This window comes from Perca flavescens, chromosome 10 (genome assembly GCF_004354835.1).
Source record: "Perca flavescens isolate YP-PL-M2 chromosome 10, PFLA_1.0, whole genome shotgun sequence".
In the NCBI taxonomy this organism is placed as follows: domain Eukaryota; kingdom Metazoa; phylum Chordata; class Actinopteri; order Perciformes; family Percidae; genus Perca; species Perca flavescens.
Window position 1 is genome coordinate 15,112,740 of NC_041340.1, and position 24,611 is coordinate 15,137,350.

General features: G+C 39.1%; 2 protein-coding genes across 2 annotated transcripts; one reads left to right on the plus strand and one right to left on the minus strand.

Moving 5' to 3' along the window:
- Nucleotides 1-422: 422 nt before the first annotated feature.
- taf7 (TAF7 RNA polymerase II, TATA box binding protein (TBP)-associated factor) lies at nucleotides 423-9,479 on the minus strand. The gene is made up of 12 exons (XM_028589548.1): nucleotides 9,297-9,479; nucleotides 8,393-8,469; nucleotides 8,226-8,304; nucleotides 7,555-7,688; nucleotides 7,106-7,226; nucleotides 6,900-6,958; nucleotides 6,375-6,447; nucleotides 5,540-5,653; nucleotides 4,282-4,476; nucleotides 2,759-2,871; nucleotides 1,175-1,234; nucleotides 423-780 (listed from the first exon to the last, which is right to left on the minus strand). Exons 1-12 carry the CDS (start codon nucleotides 9,313-9,315, stop codon nucleotides 736-738), a joined length of 1,089 nt encoding a protein of 362 aa, XP_028445349.1. The 5' UTR covers nucleotides 9,316-9,479; the 3' UTR covers nucleotides 423-735.
- A 1,033-nt stretch (nucleotides 9,480-10,512) lies between these two features.
- On the plus strand, nucleotides 10,513-23,216 carry slc9a6a (solute carrier family 9 member A6a). Its single transcript, XM_028590020.1, has 16 exons — nucleotides 10,513-10,924; nucleotides 11,917-12,119; nucleotides 12,547-12,624; nucleotides 12,801-12,877; nucleotides 13,057-13,169; nucleotides 14,732-14,837; nucleotides 16,502-16,643; nucleotides 17,063-17,168; nucleotides 17,294-17,382; nucleotides 17,735-17,848; nucleotides 18,017-18,128; nucleotides 19,226-19,379; nucleotides 19,745-19,775; nucleotides 19,859-19,944; nucleotides 20,893-20,998; nucleotides 21,394-23,216. The coding sequence occupies exons 1-16, from the start codon at nucleotides 10,630-10,632 to the stop codon at nucleotides 21,664-21,666; spliced, it is 2,085 nt and encodes a 694-aa protein (XP_028445821.1). The 5' UTR covers nucleotides 10,513-10,629; the 3' UTR covers nucleotides 21,667-23,216.
- Nucleotides 23,217-24,611: the final 1,395 nt, after the last annotated feature.

Consider the following 24,611-nt stretch of genomic DNA (forward strand, 5'->3'; position numbering starts at 1 on the left):
CTCTGACAGATGGCAGGATTAGGCAGGGTTTGGAGGTGGACGCTTTAATCTGAGGAGCTAATCTCTTGCCTAGCCCTGCGATTGGTGGGCAATCCCTGCAGAAAGGAGCAGGAGAGGCGGGGATAACCGCCGGGGCCCACAAGAAAGGCCCAGATCATTCTTGAACAAGTTAAGATCATTCTGGAAGGAGAGTAATCTGATGGTTCATCAATCAACCAATCACTAAGGACGACGTCCATATATTCTATTTAATGCGGAAATACGTCACATTACAGACTTTAAAGACGCTCTTACTTCCTGTTCACTGTCTATCACTTTGAGAAAGTTTCGGCCATCTAAAGAAAAAAGATATTTATGACCAACATCAAAGTGCCCCCATGTGTAAATATGTGCCCAAATGCAATAACAATTTTCTTTGACAATTGTGTATCACTGTAATTTATTGTGAGTTGGCTAAGAGTACATTTACTTTAAAATGAAAAGCAAAAATACGCACAGTTGAAGCCAATCAAATACTTGAATCATAACGTAATAAACAACTTTTGTCAACCTAATAAAAAATATTGACTTTTAATACATAAAAGAGTATGCTGTATGTTTAATGTATGGAGATGACAAACAAAGGAATGACACAGCAAGTCAGCGAATAAAGACTCCCTCCTCCTTGGATGAAGGCTCTCCTCCTCTTCATGTGTGTGTATGTGCTGAAGATGACATTAGGCTGCCCCCTGGTGGTCACTTCTCTATCAGTGAGTCCAGCTGCTCCTGCAGGGAGGCCAGCTGTTGGAGCAGAAAATAGAAATGGTGATTGATGCCCGACAGCCCCAGGGTGTAATTGGAGGGTAAGTGGACGATGATTAACATGTCTTTTCACATTAATTTGCTGCCTTCATTTGTCAATACAAACAACGACCCAAGACAGTGGGTGGCTACTGTGCCATAGCTGCAAAAAGGACTCTGCTGGTAGCTGCTGACAAATTCAATTTCACATGATTGAATTTGAACTTTGCTATCAGGCATGAAAACCATTGGGTCTAACAAGGACAGCAAGCACTATGCCATCTGCTAACATGGTATTTGACATTCATACAAGATAAATGCGGGCAAAGTGCTGAAAGCTGTGGAGAGCTCACAGCAAGGCACTGATCCTCGGCTTTTAGGAAAAGGTTCTTACCTGCTCCATCTCTCGCTCCTCCTGCTGAATAATCTCATCCAACAAAGCTTGGAAGCGGTTCTGTGAGAGGAAAGGCAAAAACAGACAAACAAGATTTGTTCGAGTCGACATACTGAGCCTCATTAAATTGTGATGGCTTTAAATGTGTCTGCCTGGTCTGCTCATGTCATCTCCTCTCTGACAGAAAGGCTACTTGGAATGCCAGTCAGAGACAGCTGACCTTTTCCCAGCAACTGTGATAATAACGACTGGAGATGGGGCTTTGACGGCCCCAAAACACTGGGTAATGAGTGCCCTAAATGGCAACGTAAAAAGGGCCACGTCCGCTCATGTTTCACTCATTGTAAAGTCTTTACTAAAGAGCGCTTGGCAGAACAATGAATTTCCATGCCATTTTTTCTGCATAGCAATGCTTATATTAGCAAAGGGCTGACGGGAGAAATATAATATTTATGGCTTTAAAGGTGCCCTGCCACACGTATTTCATTACTTTGTGGTAATGTCTGAAGTTCTACCATGGACTCTAACATTTTTTGTGGAAAAAATGCCTTGGTGACCTTGTTTCAAGCCAATCTAGTGTGGTATAGAAGCCTACAGGAAGATTCAGCTTGATTTCTGCCAATTAATATTCAACAAGCTAAGCTGTTTCAATCTGATTGGCTAACAGCTAGCCAATGAGAGCCTGGTTGTCAGAATCCTTTACCCAGCCCAACTGGGCGAACTCAATGAATAGTAATGAAGCTCAGCGCAAATTCTTTCAGGAAGACCTAACAAGTAATCAGCTTCCCCTAAAGCGAATCAGCACTGGAGGCGTCAACTTCTGATAAACCAATCAGGAACGGCCAAGGATCCCATAGGCCAATCACAGCGTCACATCACTGTTTTAAAATCTGCTTCTCTCCCTGTGCTATCAGCTGTCATTCCAGGAAAGGCGTTCAACCCTCCTCCTCCCCTTCCGCCTCCTGTCGTAGTGGTTCTCTGGCTGTCGCTCCAGTACCTCCTCGGTCTGGTCTTCTGGCCCTTCTCCGCCACCACCGGTGTCTGGATTCCATCGGGGGGTTACATCATGGTTCCCTACCCCTATATTAAATGTATTAATATAACGGTGGAGTTCAATCTCCAATACACTGTACAGCTACATGCTCTTGTACATTAAACCTTTTGCATATCTGCAAACAAGTCTCTCCTGATTGAAATGAGCTCAGGCAATATGATGTCAGACTCACCAGCTTTTGTAATTGGCCTGATTTCTCTGCTTATTTCTTTTCAGTGGCTAGAGCTGACAAAGGACGTAGCAGTTCATTTTCACAACATAACACAAACACATATGGACCTAACATATTTCAAAAAATGCAAGTAAAAAACAGTTTTGTATGGCAGGGCACCTTTAAAAAAAATGTAAAAAATAAAAAGCCTCCAACAATCAGCTGTTTTTATGTTTTCACATCACTGTTGAGAGAACATGTGCAGCATGAAGACTTCTGCCCCCAAGCTCATCTGCATGTTCTTGTTTATGTTTCTGTTCATGCAGACCTAGTTTCTGAATAAGTGGAAAAACACAGTGTGAGAGTGTGCACTGCTTACTTTGAGGGCCTGATTTTCCACTTTCATGATGAGCTCCTCCTGCTGTTTCTTTCGGGCGCGGGTTTCCTGAAGCTTGGCCTTGACGCCGTTGATCTGCACCTGATACTCCATAACTGCAGGGAAGCAGAAGGTTCACACGTTACCAATGTCATTTAAGATTATGCTTTCTTGTGCAGTGAAGAGTAGAAACAAAAAGAAAAAGCTAAACAGAGATGATGTGACAAAATTTGAGAGAGTGCCTCCAATTCAACTGAAAATTGCGGTTAATGGGAACAACAAATCCATTTAAAAAGGACGTGAGCCAGCAGGCCAAATCACTAAAGATATAACTAAATCAGTCTGCCCGGGGCTCCACAGAGGGTTCTCATTAAATCCAGCCAAAGTGACAGTGCCTCACAACAACAATAACAACCTGTGGCTCCATCACCTATCAACCATCAACTATCTTCCAAGCTCTGCTTCCCCCAAATGACTCTCAATCCTCTGATATAATCCATCTAATATGCAAAATCAAGCAGACTCATTTATTACAACTTTGCAGGGCTACCAGAAATGTACACAGCCAGATCCAGCACATCGGGAAAGGCTCTGATGGGCTGCTACAGTGGAGCTGACCAGTAGAGTTGCTGACTGACAGCTCCATGTATGTAGATAAGGAGGCATTGGGCTGTCAGGCTGGACAGCTGTCTGAGCTGCACGCTGAGCCACAACACCTGTCAGACTGGTTAGTTGAGGAGGAAAGCTGTCTGTGTGTGCATCTCTGTGGGGGAGGACACAGCATGTGTGTTAAAGTGAAAGTAAGGCTGTGTGTGTGTGTTTGTGTTTGTGATGTCTGGCCTAGAAAATTCAACTTTGATCAAGTCCAGACACCTGGCTAAGTTTATTTTTTACCTTTGCTTTGACAAGTATCTGAGGGGGTTTGATTTAATTTCTAATTCTAGTCTATAAGTCCGTTCTGAAATCAGCATGCTAAGTTTTCAGCCACCGCTACAACTGAAAAAATGAAAGAATGTTACTTGGCCAAAAGAAACAGCATTCACACTGAGGTGTAAATGCAAGTTGCAAGCACAGCATGAAAGATTGTGTAATTCTAGTGCTGAACTTACTTCACAAAGGTATACACACACATACACTTTCCAGACAAATTTAACACATGATCAATTTTAGAACAGATGTACATAGACATATGGACATATATCTATAGGTCACATATTCATGTGTTTCTACTTGTGTTTCATTTACACTACTCCGCCACTGTTTTCAGACCTGGATTTTTGAATTGGAAACAATTTGGTAGGTAATGTAAACTGTATTTTTGATTACAAGTAATACACCATGTCAGTGGGGATGCAACTAAGAATTATTTTCATTAAATAATAATGGGTACACTTTTAATCAATAAATATTAATGTTTTTCATACTTCAAAAAGCTTTTCATGCAAATATTCATCAAAATCTGTAAAATGTTAAGCAGGCTTCATATAGTAAGCCAGATCTCTGTAGAAAACCTGATATCCTCTCACCTATCTGGTTGTTTCTATCACTTTCATGCTGTGCAGAATCGGACTCGTTGAGTTTCTCTTGGAGCTGTTGGACCAGATCATCCTCCGTGTCCATGATATTCAGGTCCTCGTCCTCGTGCCGGTCCCCTTCGTCCTCCTCATCCTCACTGGAGCTGCTGATGTCGTTGAAGATCTCTCTCAGTTCGTCACGCTGGGCTGGCCATGGGGAATGCACATTAGTGTTATTAACGTGAACACAAAGATGGAAAGAGTGAGACAGTGGGGTTTGATTTAGGTCACAGGGACTACAGTCTAGTGAAAATCAGAAGTTAGAGATATTGTCTCGTAAGGCATAAACCAGGTAGAATGAATGTAGAGTCCAAACACCCAGAATGTGAACAGACTCTCTTACATGGCAAATAACAACTGTGCTCTAACACTTGCCACTACAGTAGAAGTCACAGAAGCATGAACCAACTCTAGATTGTTGTGTGTTACATTCACATAGCAAGAAACAACGGTTTATTTTTTTTAAATGTGTTTGTTACAAGCGTGTATCCTGAAGTACCTATAAGTGTGAGCACTTTCTATGCACCTAGGAGCTAAGAAAGTCATTTGGGGAACCCAGAGGCAAAAATAATCTTAAGGCCTAAGAGTAACTAATGCTTGCTTACAGTCCATTTCCATTCCAAACCACTGGGGGAAAGGCTATGAAGAGTGACAAGGGATGGTGTGCATGTCTGAAATTCTTTTCACCTTTGCTGGTGAGGAGAGTATCAAAGAAATCATTGTACACGGAGTCAGCCATGTTGCACCGCCATGTTTCTACGGAGGTCCACAACGGACAAACCAAACGCTCACTTTAGAGAAGGCCATTCACATTTTCAAATCGGCCACCGTGGTTCCCGTATGTGCTTGGCACATGGGGGAAGTTTTAGTTAGTTACAATCTGCAACCTCGCCGCACAAGTATATTTTTCTAAAGGTAAAATGTCCCACTTAATGCTTACCTTGGTCATATTCCTTAAAAAATAAGGGATCCTTATGACAAAAATGTTTCTTTATGAAACACAATTATGTAAAAGAAATGAATATAAAATGATTTATCATTATCAAATGTTTAACTCTCGAATTTCAATATCTGTTTTTGCCTTAGAAACACAATATTAAATCAGCTTTATTACTTTGTCTTTCTGTAGGCCATGTAGTCGAGGTAGCAATACACGACCCTTTAGAACGTGGGTCCTATGACTTACTTATGAAAAACATGTTTCCCTTACCAGAGGACCCATGACCCATCTTGTGTCCCGAGGTGCCAGGTGAGGAGTCCAGGTTGGCCAGAGAGCTGTGCTGATCTGCTTCTTTGGACTCATCTTCTGCTATGATTTCCCACCCTGAACATCATGTGTTAAGGTCAACATACCCCTCTGTAGATCCCCCTCCACTTTCAGAATTCCTAAATTTAAGACGCATGCTAGACTTGAAGGACAATAACCGAATGCTATGATACTCCAAAGAAACTGCCTCTATTAATTTAACATTGATTAGTGTGCCCTGTGTATATGTCTGCTGCTGCATGCAAACGCTAAAACTATCATTAGAATCCAGCTTCACTGTGAGCAACTAAGCAATGATAATGAACAGTCCATCTCAATTAACACACAGCAAGCATGCACTCAAAGCGGCCCTGCTGTGCTCTTATTCTGTCAGGCGAGTTTAGAGTTTCATTAGAGCGCTAATAACCTCCTTGCAAAGTGCATCCCTCTCACAAAGACATTAGACACAGTCAAGTCAGGTGAGCCATGCAGGACTCAGGACACCTGCTTGGGTCTTAGATAAACCTAATTCGGATGATAGATGGGAGTGAGGTTATGTTTGTCCTAAAAAGAAAGTACAAACTATCTAGCAGTGAAGCTTTGCAAAAGCTAAAGTCATGGCTAGGGTTAGACTTCACATTCAGAAAAATGTCCATCTGATTCTACATTACATGTCGTTTCTTGCGGTTATATGAGATAACCACAAGTACTGTTTTGCTTGGTTACTCTAATGATTAGTTAGCTTTTTAGGGCTTGCAAGATGGACGTGCAGAATATTTGTAGGGGTTGAAAAGGATACGGACACTGACAGCGTCAGCATCTGTGCTTAGCAATCTCTTCACCTCCTTTTCCACATCAGGAGATTCAATGTACTGTAAGAGAAAGAGATTGGGTTAAAAGTAGTGTTAGCATCTCTCTGCCTATAACACGCATGCATGCACGCACGCACGCACGCACATGATGGCTGCATGCCAGGAAGCACATTACCAATTAAAAACAGAAGGGGCCAAATCAATATGGCTTGTACCTTTAGAAAGATTTATTCAGAAGACAAAGTAGAATGTAGTGCTCAACCACACTCGCTTTCACTTTGATCAAGGCAATAGCAAAATTGCTTTTTAGCACGCCTTTGGGGTAAACTAAGACTGAAAGCCTTTATTTATATGTAAATCTGTTTTCACTCTCACAACAGTTCATGTTTTATGAAATGTGAATGTCTTGTTGGAACGTAGCCTAGGAAAATGATGGATCATCAGACGGGATGCTAAAGAGGTGGATGGGAAAGGGGAAGGAAGCGCTGAAGGGGAAATGAAAATGTCAAAACCTTCTTTTTCGCAGTTTTCCGAAATCTTCTCTTGCGTGTGTTCTTTAGAGGGCAGGTGACTGGAGACGAAAACAACAGTATTAGTTTAGTCAAAATGGCTCAATCAGCTGTGGAGTTCAAGAGCAAATTATGCTTCCTGATGTGCCAAGTTTTCAGCACTGGCAGCTCAAAAAGCTGTTTTGGTGTGTAGAGATTTGTTTACTTACTGCCATGGTTCCAAACAAATTTCTTGTCCTTGTCTTTGTCTTTCTTCTTGCTCTTGGGGTCGGTCCCAGTTGGCTCCTCTAAAGGAGGGTAAAGGTCTCCATCTAGTGTACATACCAGCATCTAACCCATGGATGCAAAACTGATATAAATTACTCTGCATTCTGATGATTAATGTTGTTGTATTACAGTATTATAACGTACAAGAAAAGCTGAGGCAAAATCTTAGTTTTAAATATTAAAAAATGTAAAACATACCTTTTATTCACAATTGATATCCTAAACTTAACAGCAAATATGTAACCAATGTTGATAACAACAAAAGTATCAAATGAATATCACATCTTCTAATGCAATGGTGCTGCTCTACCTGGGTTTTTAGTCACAATCGTCATCCTAAACTTGAATAAGAAATGTACAATGAAGATGACATCCCAATGCAGTGGTCTACCTGGCAGACATCAGCAGTTTTGTAAAATGTCTTCTTGTCCACCGTTTTCAGAGACTCAATCATACAGGGCAGATCCACCAGTTTGCAGGCCAAAGGGACGCGGTCTACTCTCACTATGCCATGACGACCATCAGCTACAAATAAGAGGGACAACTTAATTGATTATGAGTAATATGTGAAACACTGCCATAAGGACACTGCAGTCACAAAACACAGTACACATGCAGGTGCAAAACATGTTTCTCATGTATAATTTAAGATTATTTGGTAGTAAAGACCATGACACAGGAGTTTTGTTGTCAAATTGACAATTGTAGTTATTAATGTATTGCAACAAAACTGAAAATAAAAATGGCAATTACAATTGACCAAATATTTGCTGTTAAAAGAATGTTAGACCGATTCCAATGTTTGTGAATTGACATAAGTCAGTAGTGCTAGTACGAAGATATATCAGTGCATCTCTAATTACAAACTACAAAAACTGAAAATCTTAGTTTCACTCTAGAAATATTTACATTTAACACATTCTGGACAAGATTTCAAGTCGATAACATGACAGCTTTCATATGATAGTGATTGGTAAGCCAAATTAAATTGGTGTTTGAACAGTGATGTCACACAGGTCAGATATAAAAACCAGAACTAAGAATACTGATAAACCAGCTTACGGTGCAACTCGATGGTGAGTCTGTCTTTTATGTTCATACTGCTTGACTGGGCAATCCTTCTTACTGTTGAGGCATACTCCTGTAAAATAAAAAAGATGAATCCACGTCTTTTTCAGCAAACGGTCACATTAAATTTGAAAGAAATAATCTGTTTGAGCGTGTCTTACCGAAGGAAGCCTGAGGATAAACTGGCTTTCCAACTCATAGGGAGCATCCTCCTTACTCTTTGAGCCGACCTTCCCAACTAGAATCAAAACACACCAGCATGAACAAAGTGGTAAAATATATAGCTTCCTCATTGCTTGATATGGATTTATGAAACTGAGACCAATTTCATCTCATATTTCTGAGCTTTTAAGGCCCTTCACTCAGACTAGGTTCCTTAGAACATATCCACTGCTAACCATTTAAACACTAAAAGTATTTTGGAGTAAATTCACTCACATTCCTCTTTAATGACTTTTAATGCTTATCATATTTTTATTTAGTCTCTTAAGTAATTTCATATAAGCTTATTTTACATTTTAACTTAAACTAATACTTCTATTCTGCTTTGGTACTGCATAGTTCTTCTAATACATTACATCTTCTTGGTATACATTCTAGTAGTCTCTTGCACTGCTGGATAATATTAAATGATGACAGCCAAAACATCTCTCAAAAGTATTATTATTATTAGTTCAATAAAATACTAATTTAGTTTGATACATCTTAGTATGAATTCCTCCTGAGTTTTGCCGATAGAGTAAATCAAGTGTGTGATCTAGGACTAGCTAGTTAAGTAACGTTAACTTTACCCTGAATTACACCTCTTATTATGGACTGACATAGCGGTTACTGTACGGTAACGTTAATGAAGCAGGGCGACCTGTGTTATAATAATGTCCGGACAGCCCTGATAAATCCGCTGCAAACTTCTTTTTATGTTTCTATTATAATGAATTAATTTCAACAAAACTGCATTTGCAAACTCATTAGGTTTACAACAGAGAGGGCTAAGTTTAGCTAGCTAGCTATCGTTAGCTTCTAAAGGTATGGCTAGCTAAATCATTGGCACAGGCTTTATCGTACCTTTCAGTTTAGATGTCATCTTCGTTTTTGTAATTTGGACGGTGCAGCAGCATAAATGTACTTAAATGAGTAAAAATAACCCAATATGTTGGTTTTGATTACTACAACAACAAAAAATCAGCTATACGAAGCTTGCATGGCCGAGACGAACATGCAAATGGTGATTGTATAGACTTTTGATACATTCGGGTACTCCTCGGAAAGTTAACAATTTTCAGCACACTTTCCAGCAACCAGTTTGTTCTCTTAAGACATCCATGGTTTGGCCGCACATAGACATAAAATTGGACCACCGCAAAGTTCAATGGACTTTCTATCCATTTTATTTCTATGGTCGCACCCTTTCTCAAAGATCTTTCATACCTTCAAGTAGGCCTATAGCTCTGTTAAACAAGCTGTATCACTTGCATATTGTTGTACTGTGCTTGACTTTTGATTGTGATGTTGTTATAGTGGAGTATTATGCTGTCTGACATTATATGGCACTATGTTGTATAACGTCTGTCTTTTAACTGCAATGTATTGTGTTGTAATTGTATTTGTCTGACAATTGCCACAGACATAAAACGGATTTCCGAAACATAAACGAAACAAACACTACATTGTATGCCTTAAACTCAAAATAAAATCAATGAATATTATATTGTGTAGAAACAATTACAGACTTTGCTGTATATAAGTTGTATACTCGTTTTTGCACGCTGATTTAAACGATTAATAAGGACTAACATTAACGTTAGTTCAATATGAAATTTACCCACAAGAAATCTATAATTTCCAATATTCAGGAACGTCACATTTATTCCCGTTTGTATTATGTATCGCGAGACTTAGTACACATACGAGTTTTGGGGGGAAATAAGTGTCTATCATGAATATATACAATAACTATGTATATGGTTGATACACAAATATCACTTATTTAGCAAAACTATAGAGCAAACATTTTTTAATTGTAGGCTACTGTTCAGAGAGTGATCTTTTTTTGGAGATTTCAAAATAAGAGACGTCAGATATGGAAATACTCCGTGAAAAACGGCCAAATCAATATCTTTTATTTTTCAGATTTCGTATCAATTACACATAATATGTTGCGCTAAGAATTGCCTGTTAGTGTTTATTTAAACCACGGACATCCTACAACGGTGCTTTTACTTCGAAATAAACATTGTATACTCTCTAAAAAAATAGTTTTCACTTCCGGGACGGAATCTATTCCTCTGTTGCTGTCGTCTTTCTGCTCTCTGCTACCCCCAGTTCATGAATCATATTAGCACAAAGTTTGTTTTTATCTACGACGTTCATTGCAGCATTTGACGGCCGAGCAGCCGAAATGGTGTTTAACATGACTGTCAACAGTGCCTGGAGGGCAACGAGGACGCTGTGGCTGCTTATGCTAGTGAGTCTGTCTGTGAGCATATGCGTTTGCCGAGCATCTTCAATTCAGGAGGAGGACAGTGCCATGGAGAACATCGTTACAGAGAAAAAGGTTGAGGAGAGCCACAGGCAAGACAGCGCGGACCTGCTCATCTTCATAATGCTCCTCACCCTCACCATCCTAACCATCTGGTTGTTCAAACACCGGCGGTTTAGGTTTCTGCACGAAACTGGACTGGCGATGATTTATGGTGAGATGATCCACCGTGATTAAGATACGTCATCAGTGTCTATACTATGATTTTGTAGTGATGATTAGATTGGAAATGATTGCATGTCAATATTCGATTTTATTCTCCAATCCCTGGCAATACAGTTACTAAGATGTGGCGCATTTTAGTACATTTAGCTGTTCTATGTCGATACCGGCCAACAAGCTTAGTTACGGCGTCATAAACGCCTCCCTGCTCGGTCTTGAAAATTACATCCAAGCAGCTAAGTTTTTTTTGGGCCCTGTAGCATTAAAAAAAAAGCCAGCCCAAAATCTCACTTCTCTACACTCTGGTCTGGTGACTGGTGAGGCCAACGATAAATGTGCTTTAGATACGTCACGTCGAGCCTGCGGCACGATGTGTGATTGACTGTTCCTCTTTCATCCAGACACCTGCATAAACCCTTTCTACACCTAATAGGACAACAAACACCACTCACTGGGCTGTCATTGCTCTTTGGTGGTATTTTTATAGAGTTGACGCCGAAATAATGGTTTGAATGGATAAAAAGTTGCTCATGCAGTAGTAGAATCTGATACATTTTGTATCTCCAAAAACTAATTTCAGTAATTGCTAAAACCCTAGTACACCCATAGTCCACCCACAGAGGTGTTTTTACTTAATAATCTTAATCTGAAAAGTAACTAAAGCTGTCAAATGTAATGGAGTAAAAAGTACTATATTTACCTCTGAGATGTAGTGGAGTAGAAGTATAAAGTTCCATAAAATGAAATACTTAAGTAAAGTACAAGTACCTAGAATTTGTCTTTATTTATTTTCCACAAAATAATCTTACTGAAACATTTGATGGTCCTCTGCAACTTTAGGCAGTGCCAGAATCATGAGCACCACTCCTCACTCCTCTGGTGACACCTCCTCATCAATTTTGGCCTCCTTGTTGCAACCATAGACTGCTTACATTAATCATCTTTCCCCTCTGTATCATATTCGTCCTGCCTCTTTCCCCCCAGGTGTACTTGTTGGCGTGGTATTGCGCTATGGCATCCATGTTCCTCGGGACATTAGCAACGTCACAATGAGCTGCCACGTCAATGCCAGCCCCGCCACTCTGCTGCTCAACATCAGTGGGAAATTCTACGAGTACACTCTGAAGGAAGAGATCAGTGCCAACAAGGTGAACGACATGCAAGAAGATAATGAGATGCTGCGAAAGGTACAGGCCGTCAATCATGTTTAAAATGTTTGATTGTTTAAAATGTGATGTCTGTTAGGTTTTCTGAAGTTTCTATGTCTGTCTACAGGTTTGATGTTTTTCATGTTGCAACTGTAAAATGTAGAGCTGATTAATGAAGCTGATTAAAAAAAATGGTATTAGCCGTAATGTGTTTCGTCTGCCTGCGTATAGAAGCCGTCCTCTTTTTCCATCTTGTCATTTCAGTGTTATAATAACTTTTTTGTCGATTGTCCTGAAAGCTACTTCATGCTACCCCAGATGTGTCATTTATGATTAATTAACCTATTTAACTTATCCCATCATCCAAGTATCCATTAAAACAACATTCTCTCTTTTTTGGTTGAATGGGTAACCTAATTATAATGATTCAGAATTGTAATATGATGCTGTTTTTGTGTTGACTCAGGTGACCTTTGACCCTGAAGTGTTCTTCAATATTCTCCTTCCACCTATCATCTTCCATGCTGGCTACAGCTTGAAAAGGGTACAGTAGTATTTTGGGCACTCTGTTTCTACTTTTAACTTGTTTGACTCCTGATGAAATAATATCCTCTTTAAATATGAAATGCTAAAATCCACTTATTCCTTCTCATCTTTAGAGATGAATGATAATTAAAGGCACTATGCAGATGATTCATATTTAATTGTTTTGTCTTTCAGAGACACTTTTTCCGTAACATGGGATCCATCCTGGCCTATGCCTTCCTGGGGACAGTTGTTTCCTGTTTTGTTATTGGGTAAGAATATTAATTTGCACACACGACTACATCGTAGACACAATAGTTGCACAAAAGACATCGTACGACAGAGCAGCATTCATATAGGTCAATTACTGTAGTTGTAAAGTGCCCTTAATGCCACCAACGTCTGTGTTGTTTATGATGATGTGCAAAACCCCCTGCTGTTCTTCCGTCAGGTTGCTGATGTACGGCTGTGTATTGCTAATGAAGCAGGTGGGACAGCTCGGTGGAGACTTCTTCTTCACTGATTGTCTGTTCTTTGGAGCCATTGTCTCTGCCACAGATCCTGGTACGTTTGCGTTTTCTCAATCTTCAAAGCTTGTCTTGCTTAGAAGTTAAACTAATTATAACCTGGATTCACTTCTATCTCTTGAATTGCTCAAAGCTTGTAGTACACATTCTTGCAAACAGGACACAGGCCCAAACAACTCATCATAAAACTAAAGATTTGTCAAATTTGCGTACAAGAATAATTCATTCACGCTGGAAACATGACTGTCTGTTACAATCGCTCAATTCTTGGGTGTAGTTTTGAAGGACACTATTTTTCCCACAATACAAAGTCCAACTGATGGTAAAATGTTTAAAAAAAACTGTGGTGAAGCGGGTCAGGGGAAAAGCTCAGAAAACTAAATACTTGGAAAAAAGTTTCACTTTTAAATATCCTGTGATTTTAAATTCCAAAGTTGCAGTTAGTTGTAACTTGTATTTCCTGTTGCTACCAAGTATAAGTATAGAAAAAAGTAAAGTAAAAAAAAATGTTAATCATCAATATATACTTTTTTTTTTATTATTCAATTTTTATTAGGAACACATTGGTGTACATAATATAGCACAACAAATATGCATCTTTTTCTGATTTAAAGAAAAAATAAAATAATATATACGTAGAAAAGAATGGAATGACCTACTTAAACATAATTGAAAATCCAGAGAAAATAAATGAGTGAAAGGAAAAAAAAAATTCAACAAAAAAAAGAAAGAAAAAAGAACTTGGTTATACAAGTGGACACAATAATTAAAATAGTTGAGAAAAAAAAAATTCTACAGTTGTAGTATGAAAGAAAGACAAGCTGAAATTATGTACTCCTGGAGAAATAAGTGAAGAAACATTTGAGTAGCTTAAACAAAAAATTAGGGGGAGGAGAATTTTAAAAATAAGATCATCATAAATTAAGTAAAGTCTGATCTAAGAGGATATTGATTCAACCCAGGATGCCCAACAGTTTTTAAATTGATCTTGTTCAAGTATTACAGTAAAAAGTGAGCTTCTCTATCACATAAATGTTGTGGATAACCTCGAACCAATCTTCAACCTTGGGTACATCTGTTGTCAACCACTTCCTTGTAAGGGCTTTCTTACTGGCTATCAACATAATATTAAACATATACTTGTTTTCAAATCCCTTAACAGTTTCTGGTTTCAAACCCAGGTACAGGGTCTCAAACTTGAGTGGGATTACTACCTTTAACACCTTTTCCATAAAGGTTTTAATTTGTTTCCAGTAGACCACAAGTAAAGGGCACTGCCAAAACACATGATTATGATTTGCCTTCTTTTCCCCACAGGACCTCCAGCATGTAATGTTATTGTTCAAGGAAGTCTGTTGTGCTGGCGTTTTTAAAAATCTCATTAGGTTCTTCCACCCAAATTCTCGCCAGGACAGCGCAGATGTGCTTCTCGTCTAGTGAATTTTCCTTCCTTTTCCTATTAATATATACTTTTATGGTATTATACTTTGTATAATACAAAATTGAAACACAGCTCTTGACACCCGCTTCAATCTTGCTTAGTGATGTGTGTCATTACTTGGTTCAGTTCCAATTTAGTGTGTTCCTCTTTGTTCACAGTGACGGTCCTGGCCATCTTCAACGAGCTGCAGGTAGACGTTGATCTATACGCTTTGCTGTTTGGAGAGAGTGTGCTCAACGATGCAGTGGCTGTGATTCTGTCCTCGTAAGTCGGCTGCATCTATCCCCAACCAGTTTGAATGTGCACTGAGCTGCTAAATTACTCCTGAGAGAAATAGCAAAATTGCAAGTCATGCTTTTGTATTGGTCAGCCTGGACCTTTAAACTAACCTAATCAGCTTCTCATTAACACCATGAGGTGGTCACTAAGCTAACACTCCACATGGGAATGTTATTATTTCCACAGAATTGTAAATTGTTACAGCAGGCACAGTGGAAGGCACAGTGGAAGGGCCGGACATTTGTTTTTAGACTCTGGCTTATTCAACCAGAGATGCAGAACATTTCATTGTTTATTTACATAGTTTTGCTTTTTTTTGTTGGTGAATCAGCGAATAGCACATTTCTATTATTTAAAAAAAAAAACTGGAATGCTAATAAACAAAATGCCTGGTGATATGTTTTGCGAGTGTGGGGGCTGTGAATGTAGAGGGTGAATGTATAGCTTCTCAGTACATTTTATTGCAAAACTACCTCAACAAAATATTATTAAAGTATCCTGCTGAATTTTAACTAATTCTGCTGTGATAAAATCCCTCTCATTCCAGACTCCAGTTTAAAAACTGAATTATTTTCAAAAAACTATTTATCCCAGGTTTGATCAGTAGTATCATCTTGGTCTTTTAAGTATGATTCTATTGGGATGGTTCACTGTTGATGCTCAACTACAAGGTGACACAAAGTTGATGTATAAAGTGACAAATTGCATCTTCCTTCATTAAAAACGTACTGTACAGTGCATGGTAGCTGCGACACAGATATGTCAATGAGTTTGTTGTGTTGCTGCCTTTGGCACACTGAAAACACATTTGAATTTTTCTGTCCACACCAATTTCAAAGCATATTTAAAAAATCTCTTTATTTGCACTAACTTCTCTTAGAGGAAGGAAACAGCGCCGTAGTCTTTTTCTTTTTGGCAGAATGTGGTTTTCCACCTTTTAAAAATGGTGTATTTAACAGCATTTAATAATATGTGGTAAAAAAAAAAAAAAGAAGTTCATTCTCTTCTTGTCATTGTTGGTTGTTAGGATAACAGCAGTGACATCATCACATTTAGTATTCTATTGTTCCAACCCTGCTCTGGATTTATGGGAACATGTGTCCCTTGCAAAAAACTTTGACCTCAGTGGAAACTTTACTGCATACAGTATATGTCAGTCTAAAAGATAGATTGCATATGTATACTTATTTTCACACAGCAAAATCACTTGAGTAGACTTCTAAGCAGGCCACGACTTTATAAGTTGAGTATTTACACTGAACTATTCAAATAGAGTCTGAGACTCTTTTGTTCCAACCCACTGACCTCTACATTACTCTGCTTTTCTCTTTATCTTAACTTGTATGAGTGAGAGTCTTTTTTTGTGAAAGCCTGCTCTTTATCAACAGAAGCAAGCCTGAAATGTAGCAGAAGACCTTCTATAGTGTGGTGGAATGTGCAGTTTTTGACAAAATGATTTGCCAATAAGAAGACTGTTTAAAGTACAAGTTAGGCAGTTACATAATATAATACAAATGCCTTCTACATTTTTCTGTATGCAGGCTTTAACGTTAGCAAGTTTATATATAACTCTATAAACCTTCAGTCTGCAGTTATTGATCTTAATGTTTGACGTGATTTTCACTCTCTGTACACTTGTGTTATATCAGCTCTATAGTAGCGTACCAGCCACAGGGGGACAACACTCACACCTTTGAGGTCATGGCGTTGCTGAAGTCTTTCGGGATGTTCCTTGGAGTTTTCAGCGGCTCCTTTGCTCTGGGAGTGGCCACCGGGGTCGTCACTGCTCTCATATCTTTTCTGTCATTTCATTATTCATATACAAGACATAGCTATTTGTCAAACTTTTCATAATAAGACATAAAATAACATGTCAAATCCATGCATTGTGAGCAGGTTTTGTAAAAAAATAAAAATAAAAATACAACCTTGTTTTTAAAATATTGATGAAAAGGTCAAATAAAAATGAGTCGATAATGGTAGTTGTTTACACAATCCAAAATATTTTAAAATAAAATATGGACAATTTCTCCATTAGAGGTCTGCGTTGATTTAACAAAATCCCTTTGCTTTGGAAACAAGTAAAAGTATAGCGCCGCAATGTCATTTTTTTTTTCAGATTCACCTATAAAATAAACATTTAGCAGATGTTATAATATGAATTAATTATTTCAGTGTCATTGTTAAACTCCTTGACTTCTTGTCTGTACGTAACCAAGTTCACTAAACTGAGGGATTTCCCGCTGTTGGAGACGGCTCTGTTCTTCCTAATGTCATGGAGCACATTCCTGCTGGCTGAGGCCTGTGGCTTCACAGGTAACACACACACACACACACACACACACAACTTGTTTAAACTTAATGTTATTGCTAATAATCTGTGTTTATTAATCTTCTAACTCTTCTGTTTCTGTATCTCTGTCCCTCCTGGTGTGTTGCAGGTGTGGTGGCGGTACTGTTCTGTGGAATCACTCAGGCCCACTACACCTTCAACAATCTGTCTCCTGATTCCCAGGACAGGACTAAACAGGTCAGACCTACACCCCTGCTCATTCTGTTTGTTTTTTCAATCTCTGTGCCTTTATTTTGACAGTAAAAACAGTTATGCATTCAGCCACCTTCACCGGTCAAGTCCTGATGCATTAAATTACGTCATCATTTTATGATGGAGGAAAACCAAATTTGATAGATTAAAAAAAGATTTTATTATTGAAAAAAGAATCCAAAACTAAAAGTATTTTTTTCATTTTCAAGTGAAATGAAACAAAATAACATTTATACATGCACCGAAATTAAAATGTTTTGAAAGTTTGATTACAGTCAAAGCCATGCAAGCCAAGTGTATTTAGCCGTCCGTTGATGTTGTTTTTCTTGTGTTGCAGTTGTTTGAGCTGCTAAATTTCCTGGCAGAGAACTTCATTTTCTCCTACATGGGTCTGGCCCTGTTCACCTTCCAGAACCATGTCTTCAATCCCATGTTCATCGTTGGAGCTTTTGTATCTTTTGCAAACGGGTGCACACAAAGCTTGATATAACCCTCCGTGTGATCACAACAGTGGCTATTTTCACTTGCATGTTAGTATCAGCGTAGAAAAAGTTTACAAGTGAGGAGACTTTGCTAGCTCTTTTTTTTTTGTTCTCTCCTTAACCTTGTTCCCACCCAGGTGGCAGTTTTCCTGGGAAGAGCTGCGAACATCTACCCTCTCTCATTACTTCTTAATCTGGGACGACGCAACAAGATCACATCCAACTTCCAGCACATGATGATGTTTGCGGGTTAGTGATGTACAGATAGAGAAGATATTTACCGTGTATATTGTTACCTCTGTAAAAAGGTTTGGTTAAAGCTACATTGTGTAAGAATTTCTCCCATCTAGCGGTGAAATTGACAACCAACTGAATATTACTTTCTAGCCCTTCCCATTCCGAGCGCGTTTTAACTCCTATGGTGGCCGAACCCGAAATTAGCTCTTACTATCTCCATCGTTTACACGCAGCTGTTCTAGCCACTCCAATATTAACTTTGGTCTTGTTCCTTTGCCTGTCGCGTTGTCGTTTTAATTCTCTTTTTCGCTTCCCTGACGAGTAATCTCCCCCTGGCATTCGTCACGGTGCCACTGAGTGTAAGAGGGCGAAAGGCGGAGAAGGTATGTCCCTCTTTGGCTAATGTATTTTAAAGATGGAGGCGCAACATCCCAGCTGTCATTCTAGCGACTCGCTCGTATGTATTCTGAATGATTCTAAATGGCAGATTCTACACTTACGAGAATACTTTGATTAGTTGGTGGAAGTAATAACACATGAATGATAGGGGTGCACGATTCAGAAAATGTCACGATTCGATATTGATTTTTAGGCTCAAGATTCGATTCAAAATTGATTTTTGATTCAAAAACGATACTCGATTAAGAAAACGATTCACAGTATGTAAATGTAGTTACTTTTCCCATGTGATTGCAGTAGACATACAATAAAAAAAAAAAGCAACACTATGTAACTTTTAGCTGCAGCTGTAGTTCCAATGAGACAACCTGTGGGGCTAAAAGTTAGTTACATAGTGTTGCTTTAAAAAATATGAATTGATTTTTGGAATTCTATGAATCGATTTTGAATCAGTAGAGCTTGAATCGCCATAAGAATGTGAATCCATTTTTTTACACACCCCTAATGAATGAGCACATATTTGTGAAGTTTTTTTTGCTAAGAATCAACTCAAAAATGATACAATGTAGGTTTAAGAATAAGAGAAATGTAGGCCCCATCACTCACTGTGACTCCATTAAAAGATAACTAACACGGTCTTGATCATTTGTCCTATATAGGAACTTGCATACTTGTTTGTGTGTAACATTCTCCATGCTGTGCTTTTTTAGGACTGCGAGGTGCAATGACCTTCGCCCTGTCCATCAGGGACACGGCGACATACGCCCGTCGGATGATGTTTACCACCACTCTGCTCGTAGTCTTCTTTACTGTTTGGATTTGTGGAGGTGGCACCACCCAGATGCTGTCCTGCCAGCACATACGGTATGCCTCTCCTTCACCTATCAAACCCATTCATGGGTCAAACTGGATTTGCAGTTAGCATTTGTTGAACGCTGGGGGGGGGTTTGACAAGTCATGGCATTTCAGATAATGTCAGAGGAATTTACTTTTTCAAATGCTTTTATGTCCAGACTTTATGACCCCCATGTGGTTCATCAGGTTAAAACTCAAACAACAATCAATGTAAACTTTGGCTCTGCTCTGGTGAACGTTTGAGGCTTTTTACAGTACCCACCTATTCCTGCAACCTTGCTACTCAGGAACTTACTAAACGGAGGAAACATGCTGTTCTTCTCTAACAGTTTATAACTGCAGCTGATTTACATGTGTTTTTTTTTCCTTTACAGAGTGGGAGTGGACTCTGATCAAGATAACCCTGTAAGTGTGGCTCTTGTAAACCACTTATTGCTGTAATGTGACTGTAAGAAAACAACTAAACCACATTTTCTGTGTTTGTACAGGTGAGTATCACTGAAGGCTCAGAGAGAAGAAGCACCAAACAAGAAAGTGCCTGGCTTTTCAGAATTTGGTACAACTTTGACCACAAGTATCCTTTGGCAGCAAATGATTAGTTTTATCATTGTTATAAACTACTTATTTTTTTATTTTCTCTGTGCTGGACACATAGATGACCAGCCTCTAAAGAATGCTGCACCTTTGACACAGAAAATATAAAAATATATAACAAACAACATAAATCAGTCTTAACATACCATAACAAAAAGAGTAATATAATTGAATATTAAAAACTGCAAATACAATGCATCATCTACAAAACCTTTGTAGGTTGGATAAAGGATAAATGAAGGCGAGTGGCGTTAAACGTGTTCCATTCCAAGTGGTGACTACTGTAGTTAGCAGTGTCAGACAGCAGAGGGAGCAGCATGTACAGAGGATTGTGGTTGATCATTTTTTGATTGAGAAAGGCACAAGATTAACAACATTACCCCGGATCTCTCCCCTGGATCTCTCCCCCCATAAACAAGACTTCTTTAATTAAAGTGTATGTTTCACCCCATGCCCGGACAGTTTTAATGCTGGCGCCATGTATTCGGGCCACGGATCACTCCATCGAAACAATTTCAAGAAGTGAGTTGGCCCATTGCTGCCATGTATTGAGGTATGTGGCGGCTGCCATCTCAAGGCCAACATCTTCTTAGCTTCCGTGAGACCAGCCCATAAGATGCGTCTCTGCTGTACAGACAAATTTAAACAGGAGTCGTCATTTAGTAGGAACCATGTACAGAGTCGAAGACAAATCATCTTTTTTATTGGCTGCGCATTATAAGGTCATATAAATTACCTAATTCAGTTACTTTAATTTTGATCATTTTGCCCTTTTAACTTTGACAAGAAAGCCAACATTTGTCTATATACACTCAAAGAGCATTCATTAATACACACTTTACAGGAATCTTTGTTTGTCGTGTCTTGCCACTCTCTATTAGTGCTTGTTCTCTATGAAATATGTCCTTGACTCGAGCCCCCTCTCCAGCTATCTGAAGCCCATCCTGACTCACAGCGGCCCCCCTCTCACAGCCACGCTGCCTCCCTGCTGCGGCCCCCTCGCCCGCTTCCTCACCAGCACTCAGGCCTATGAGGTCAGTCACTGGTTCATACAGGAGCTGTTTTTTGGCCGAACTGTGTTTGTTAAGATGTATCCTGCGATCAAAAAAGTTATTTTGATGAATCATGAGGCACAGATGTCCAGTTTGAAGTTTAAGGTTTTGTTTAACTGGGCAGATGAGGAAATGATAATAATCAATAACCAGAGTTACAACATTATTTTATGTATGAAGTGTTTTGCACCTGCCCGGGGGACTGCAGATGGAAACTAGCATTAGCTAACTCTGGTACAAAACATCTTTTTGTAAGATTAATGTATTTTGTACATTGTCCCTGACAAATAAACTAATAAAATAAATAAATAAATACATTTTAAAGTCACATTTTTATTCCAGTTTGTGTGAGTAACAATCCTCTTCCCTCTCACCAGAATGAGTGCCAGTTGAAGGATGACGACTCTGACCTCATCCTGACAGACGGTGACATCAACCTGACCTACGGCGACATCACAGTCAGTACAGATGCCTCAGGTTCCCACACGAGCGGCGGCCCAGCCTTTGCTGGCGCTGCCACCTCCGATGACTTGGACAGAGAGTTAACGTACGGAGATCACGAGCTGGTGATGAGGGGCACACGCCTGGTGCTGCCCATGGATGACTCTGAGCCGCCCTTTACGGACCCCCACCACCGCTTGCGGATGTGAAGATAGTCTTTCAACGCCGACCCAGACATACCGTCCGACTCACAGTGACCCGAGCCATCGAGCAAAAGACCAGTACCTGACATTCCTTCTTTCACTCCTTCACTTTGTTCACTTTTGCTCTCACCTCATTCTTCTCTCTCTCTCTTCCCCCTCCCACCCCGACACGCACACACACACACACACACACACACACACACACATTTCCTTACTTCCCCTAGTGGCAAATCACTGTCTCTACCTCATTCTCCTCCCTCTACTCATTTCCACACCTCTCTGGCATCTGCCATAATTGTAATATAGTCTTATTTATTTGCAGTTTTATTTTTTATTCAACTTCACTTAGTTTGGCTTAAAGCTGCGTGTCAGTCACCTTACTGTAGCATTGCACAGAGGTCCAGCAGCATGTGTTAGTGTGTAAATGCAAGTAGCAACCACTAGCTAATTTGTCGATGTACAGTATATCACTAGAGTACTATAACTTTGATTTGCATGCTGAGGATGCTTGGTGTTTTCTTCGTATGGGAGGTTGAGGGCTTTTGTGTTTTGGGTCTGACTTTGAATGTTGCTGCCTTTTCTCTGCCCATCAGAGGCATGCTGACCCAGTGGACAACTTTACTGTACATTTTTGTTACAATCAAGTGCCTGGGAATTGTAATTTTAAGCCTGGCAACCCATACTGGATCAGCTCTTGAAAGCAGAGCCAGTTCAGGATGGGCAATCATGCAGTTGTAGTTTTACTTTGTAAAAAAGAACAAAATATACAAAAACAACTAAACCGACCCCTCTGTCCATAAGGTAGCAATATACTCAGTGGGTGTTTGGGCTGTTAGTTTGTGCTATTCGCCTGTAAATAGTGTGTAACAATGTGATGTCACTGATGCAGTGTAACCTGGCAGTGAGAGTTGTGGATCTCTCCCAATGACCTTTGACTGTGACATAGAGAGGGACTTTACACCTTATTGTAGAAGCTGATGTCGCTCACGGCAGAAGGAAGGGCTTTTGTTCCAAAAAGGAGATCCAAGTGAGTTTTATCAGAGAGAGATTAGTGCCATTTTGTTCTGCATTTTGACATTTTGTGAAAACTGAATGCAGACAACCTTAAAGTGTTTTGTATTATTTTTGCAACAGAGCTTAGTTACTTAAAGCTGAGTCACATTTGTCATAAACATTTAGCTTTGTGTGTACAGTTTCTATAACATTTGTGCATTATTGTCAGGACTTTGGATGAAATATTTCACATTAAATGAACCTGAAGAACACACATAGATACATGAATTTGCCACTAAAGAAGTTTGTTATTGGTCAGAACATAAGAGATTTTGTGAGTATAATTTTGGCAAATCAGAGAATTGATTATCTCTCTTATGATTTTATTAGGGCTGCAGCCAAATATTATTTATCATCAATTAATCTGAAAGCTATTTTTTGTAGTATAGATCAAATTGATTAATCATTTGATCTATACAGTGTAACATGCCCATCACAAATATCTTGTTTTGTCTGATCAACAGTTGAAAACCCAAAGATATTCAATCAATATAAAAGAAATTAAAAAAGCATATATTTACATTTGAGAAGCTGGACACGGTGAATGTGAGGCATTTTTGCTTAAAAAATGACTTAAACGATTAGTTGATTATCAAAATTGCTTGTCGATTGAACCATTAAACCACTAAACCATTAATCGACTGATTATTGCAGCCCTGGATTTTATACAAGGAAGTCCATAAAATCAGTGAATAAGACAGGAAAGGCAACCTGATGATTATTCTAATCATTTCATCTCTGATATGAGCAGGATGTTTGCACTGTGGCAGTTCAACATTATGAGAACTGCCAGAATAGAACAACAGTAGTTGTTGAAATGCTGGATGTTTTTCCTCTGTTGTTGATGGTTAAAGAGAAGTATACTAACATTAATTCAGTATATACTAGCTTTAAGATGCATTAAGTCATAACAAATACTAGTAAAGGGGTACCCATTGATGGATGTATTACATTTAAACATGTAGTTTTATGTCAGTGTGGGTGCACAAGAAGAACGGAAGAGTTTTGTGAGCTGAGTATAGCAGCGTGTTTAACAGGAAGCGCTGATAGGGTCTCACCATGGCAACGCTGTGCTGATGAGGACAGAAGCCAGAAAACACTCCAAACACGGTGACTTTGTTGAACACCATGGTTTTGCGGTTCATCGTGTTGGTGAACTAAAGAAAAAAATAATTAGTTGTATGCAAAATGGATGCAAGAGGATTATAATATGGTTTCAGAAAAGAGTGAAAGAAAGAGATGATAAAAGACAGAAATGGAAGAAGGGTAGTTAGGCCTGTTTGTGTGTGTTTGTGTGTTTGTGTGTTGGGGACGATACAGAGGTGGAAGGAAGTGCAGGCTTTTGGATATCGCTTTCCACAGTTTATCTTCTGCTGTGCAGGAACTTCTAATTGAAAGTGTTTACATTTTTTTTCCAATCAGGCATGCCTCTGGACACCACTTTGTCCAGGAAATGATTTATTCTTTCCACCATTTTATGCTTTTCGTTTGTGCCATTATTGATTTTATTTTGTGAAAGGGAAACGATGAAGTCAAAAATAAAAGCTGAAGAATTTGCACGTATCCATTAGGAATATTTTATTTTTGCTCTAATGTTTTATCTAGCAGCTGCTTTTATATTATTTCCCTTTATGTTTTGGAAGGTCAAAGGAAAAATTAACATCAGTTTGTTAATGATCTTGAATGAATGTTCAGTAGAAGTCAAGTTGGTTCATTGATATTTCTTGTAAATAATTATGTCCACATTGCAGTGGCAGCCGAGATGATTAAAAGTCTTTTCTTTCTGCTGTTACATCTCATTACTTCACCATTCAGGTACTTTGTGTCTATGTTTGAATGCTGTTGCCATGACTTCTACAGAGAATGAATCATTTATCTTCAACAGATGGTGGAAAATA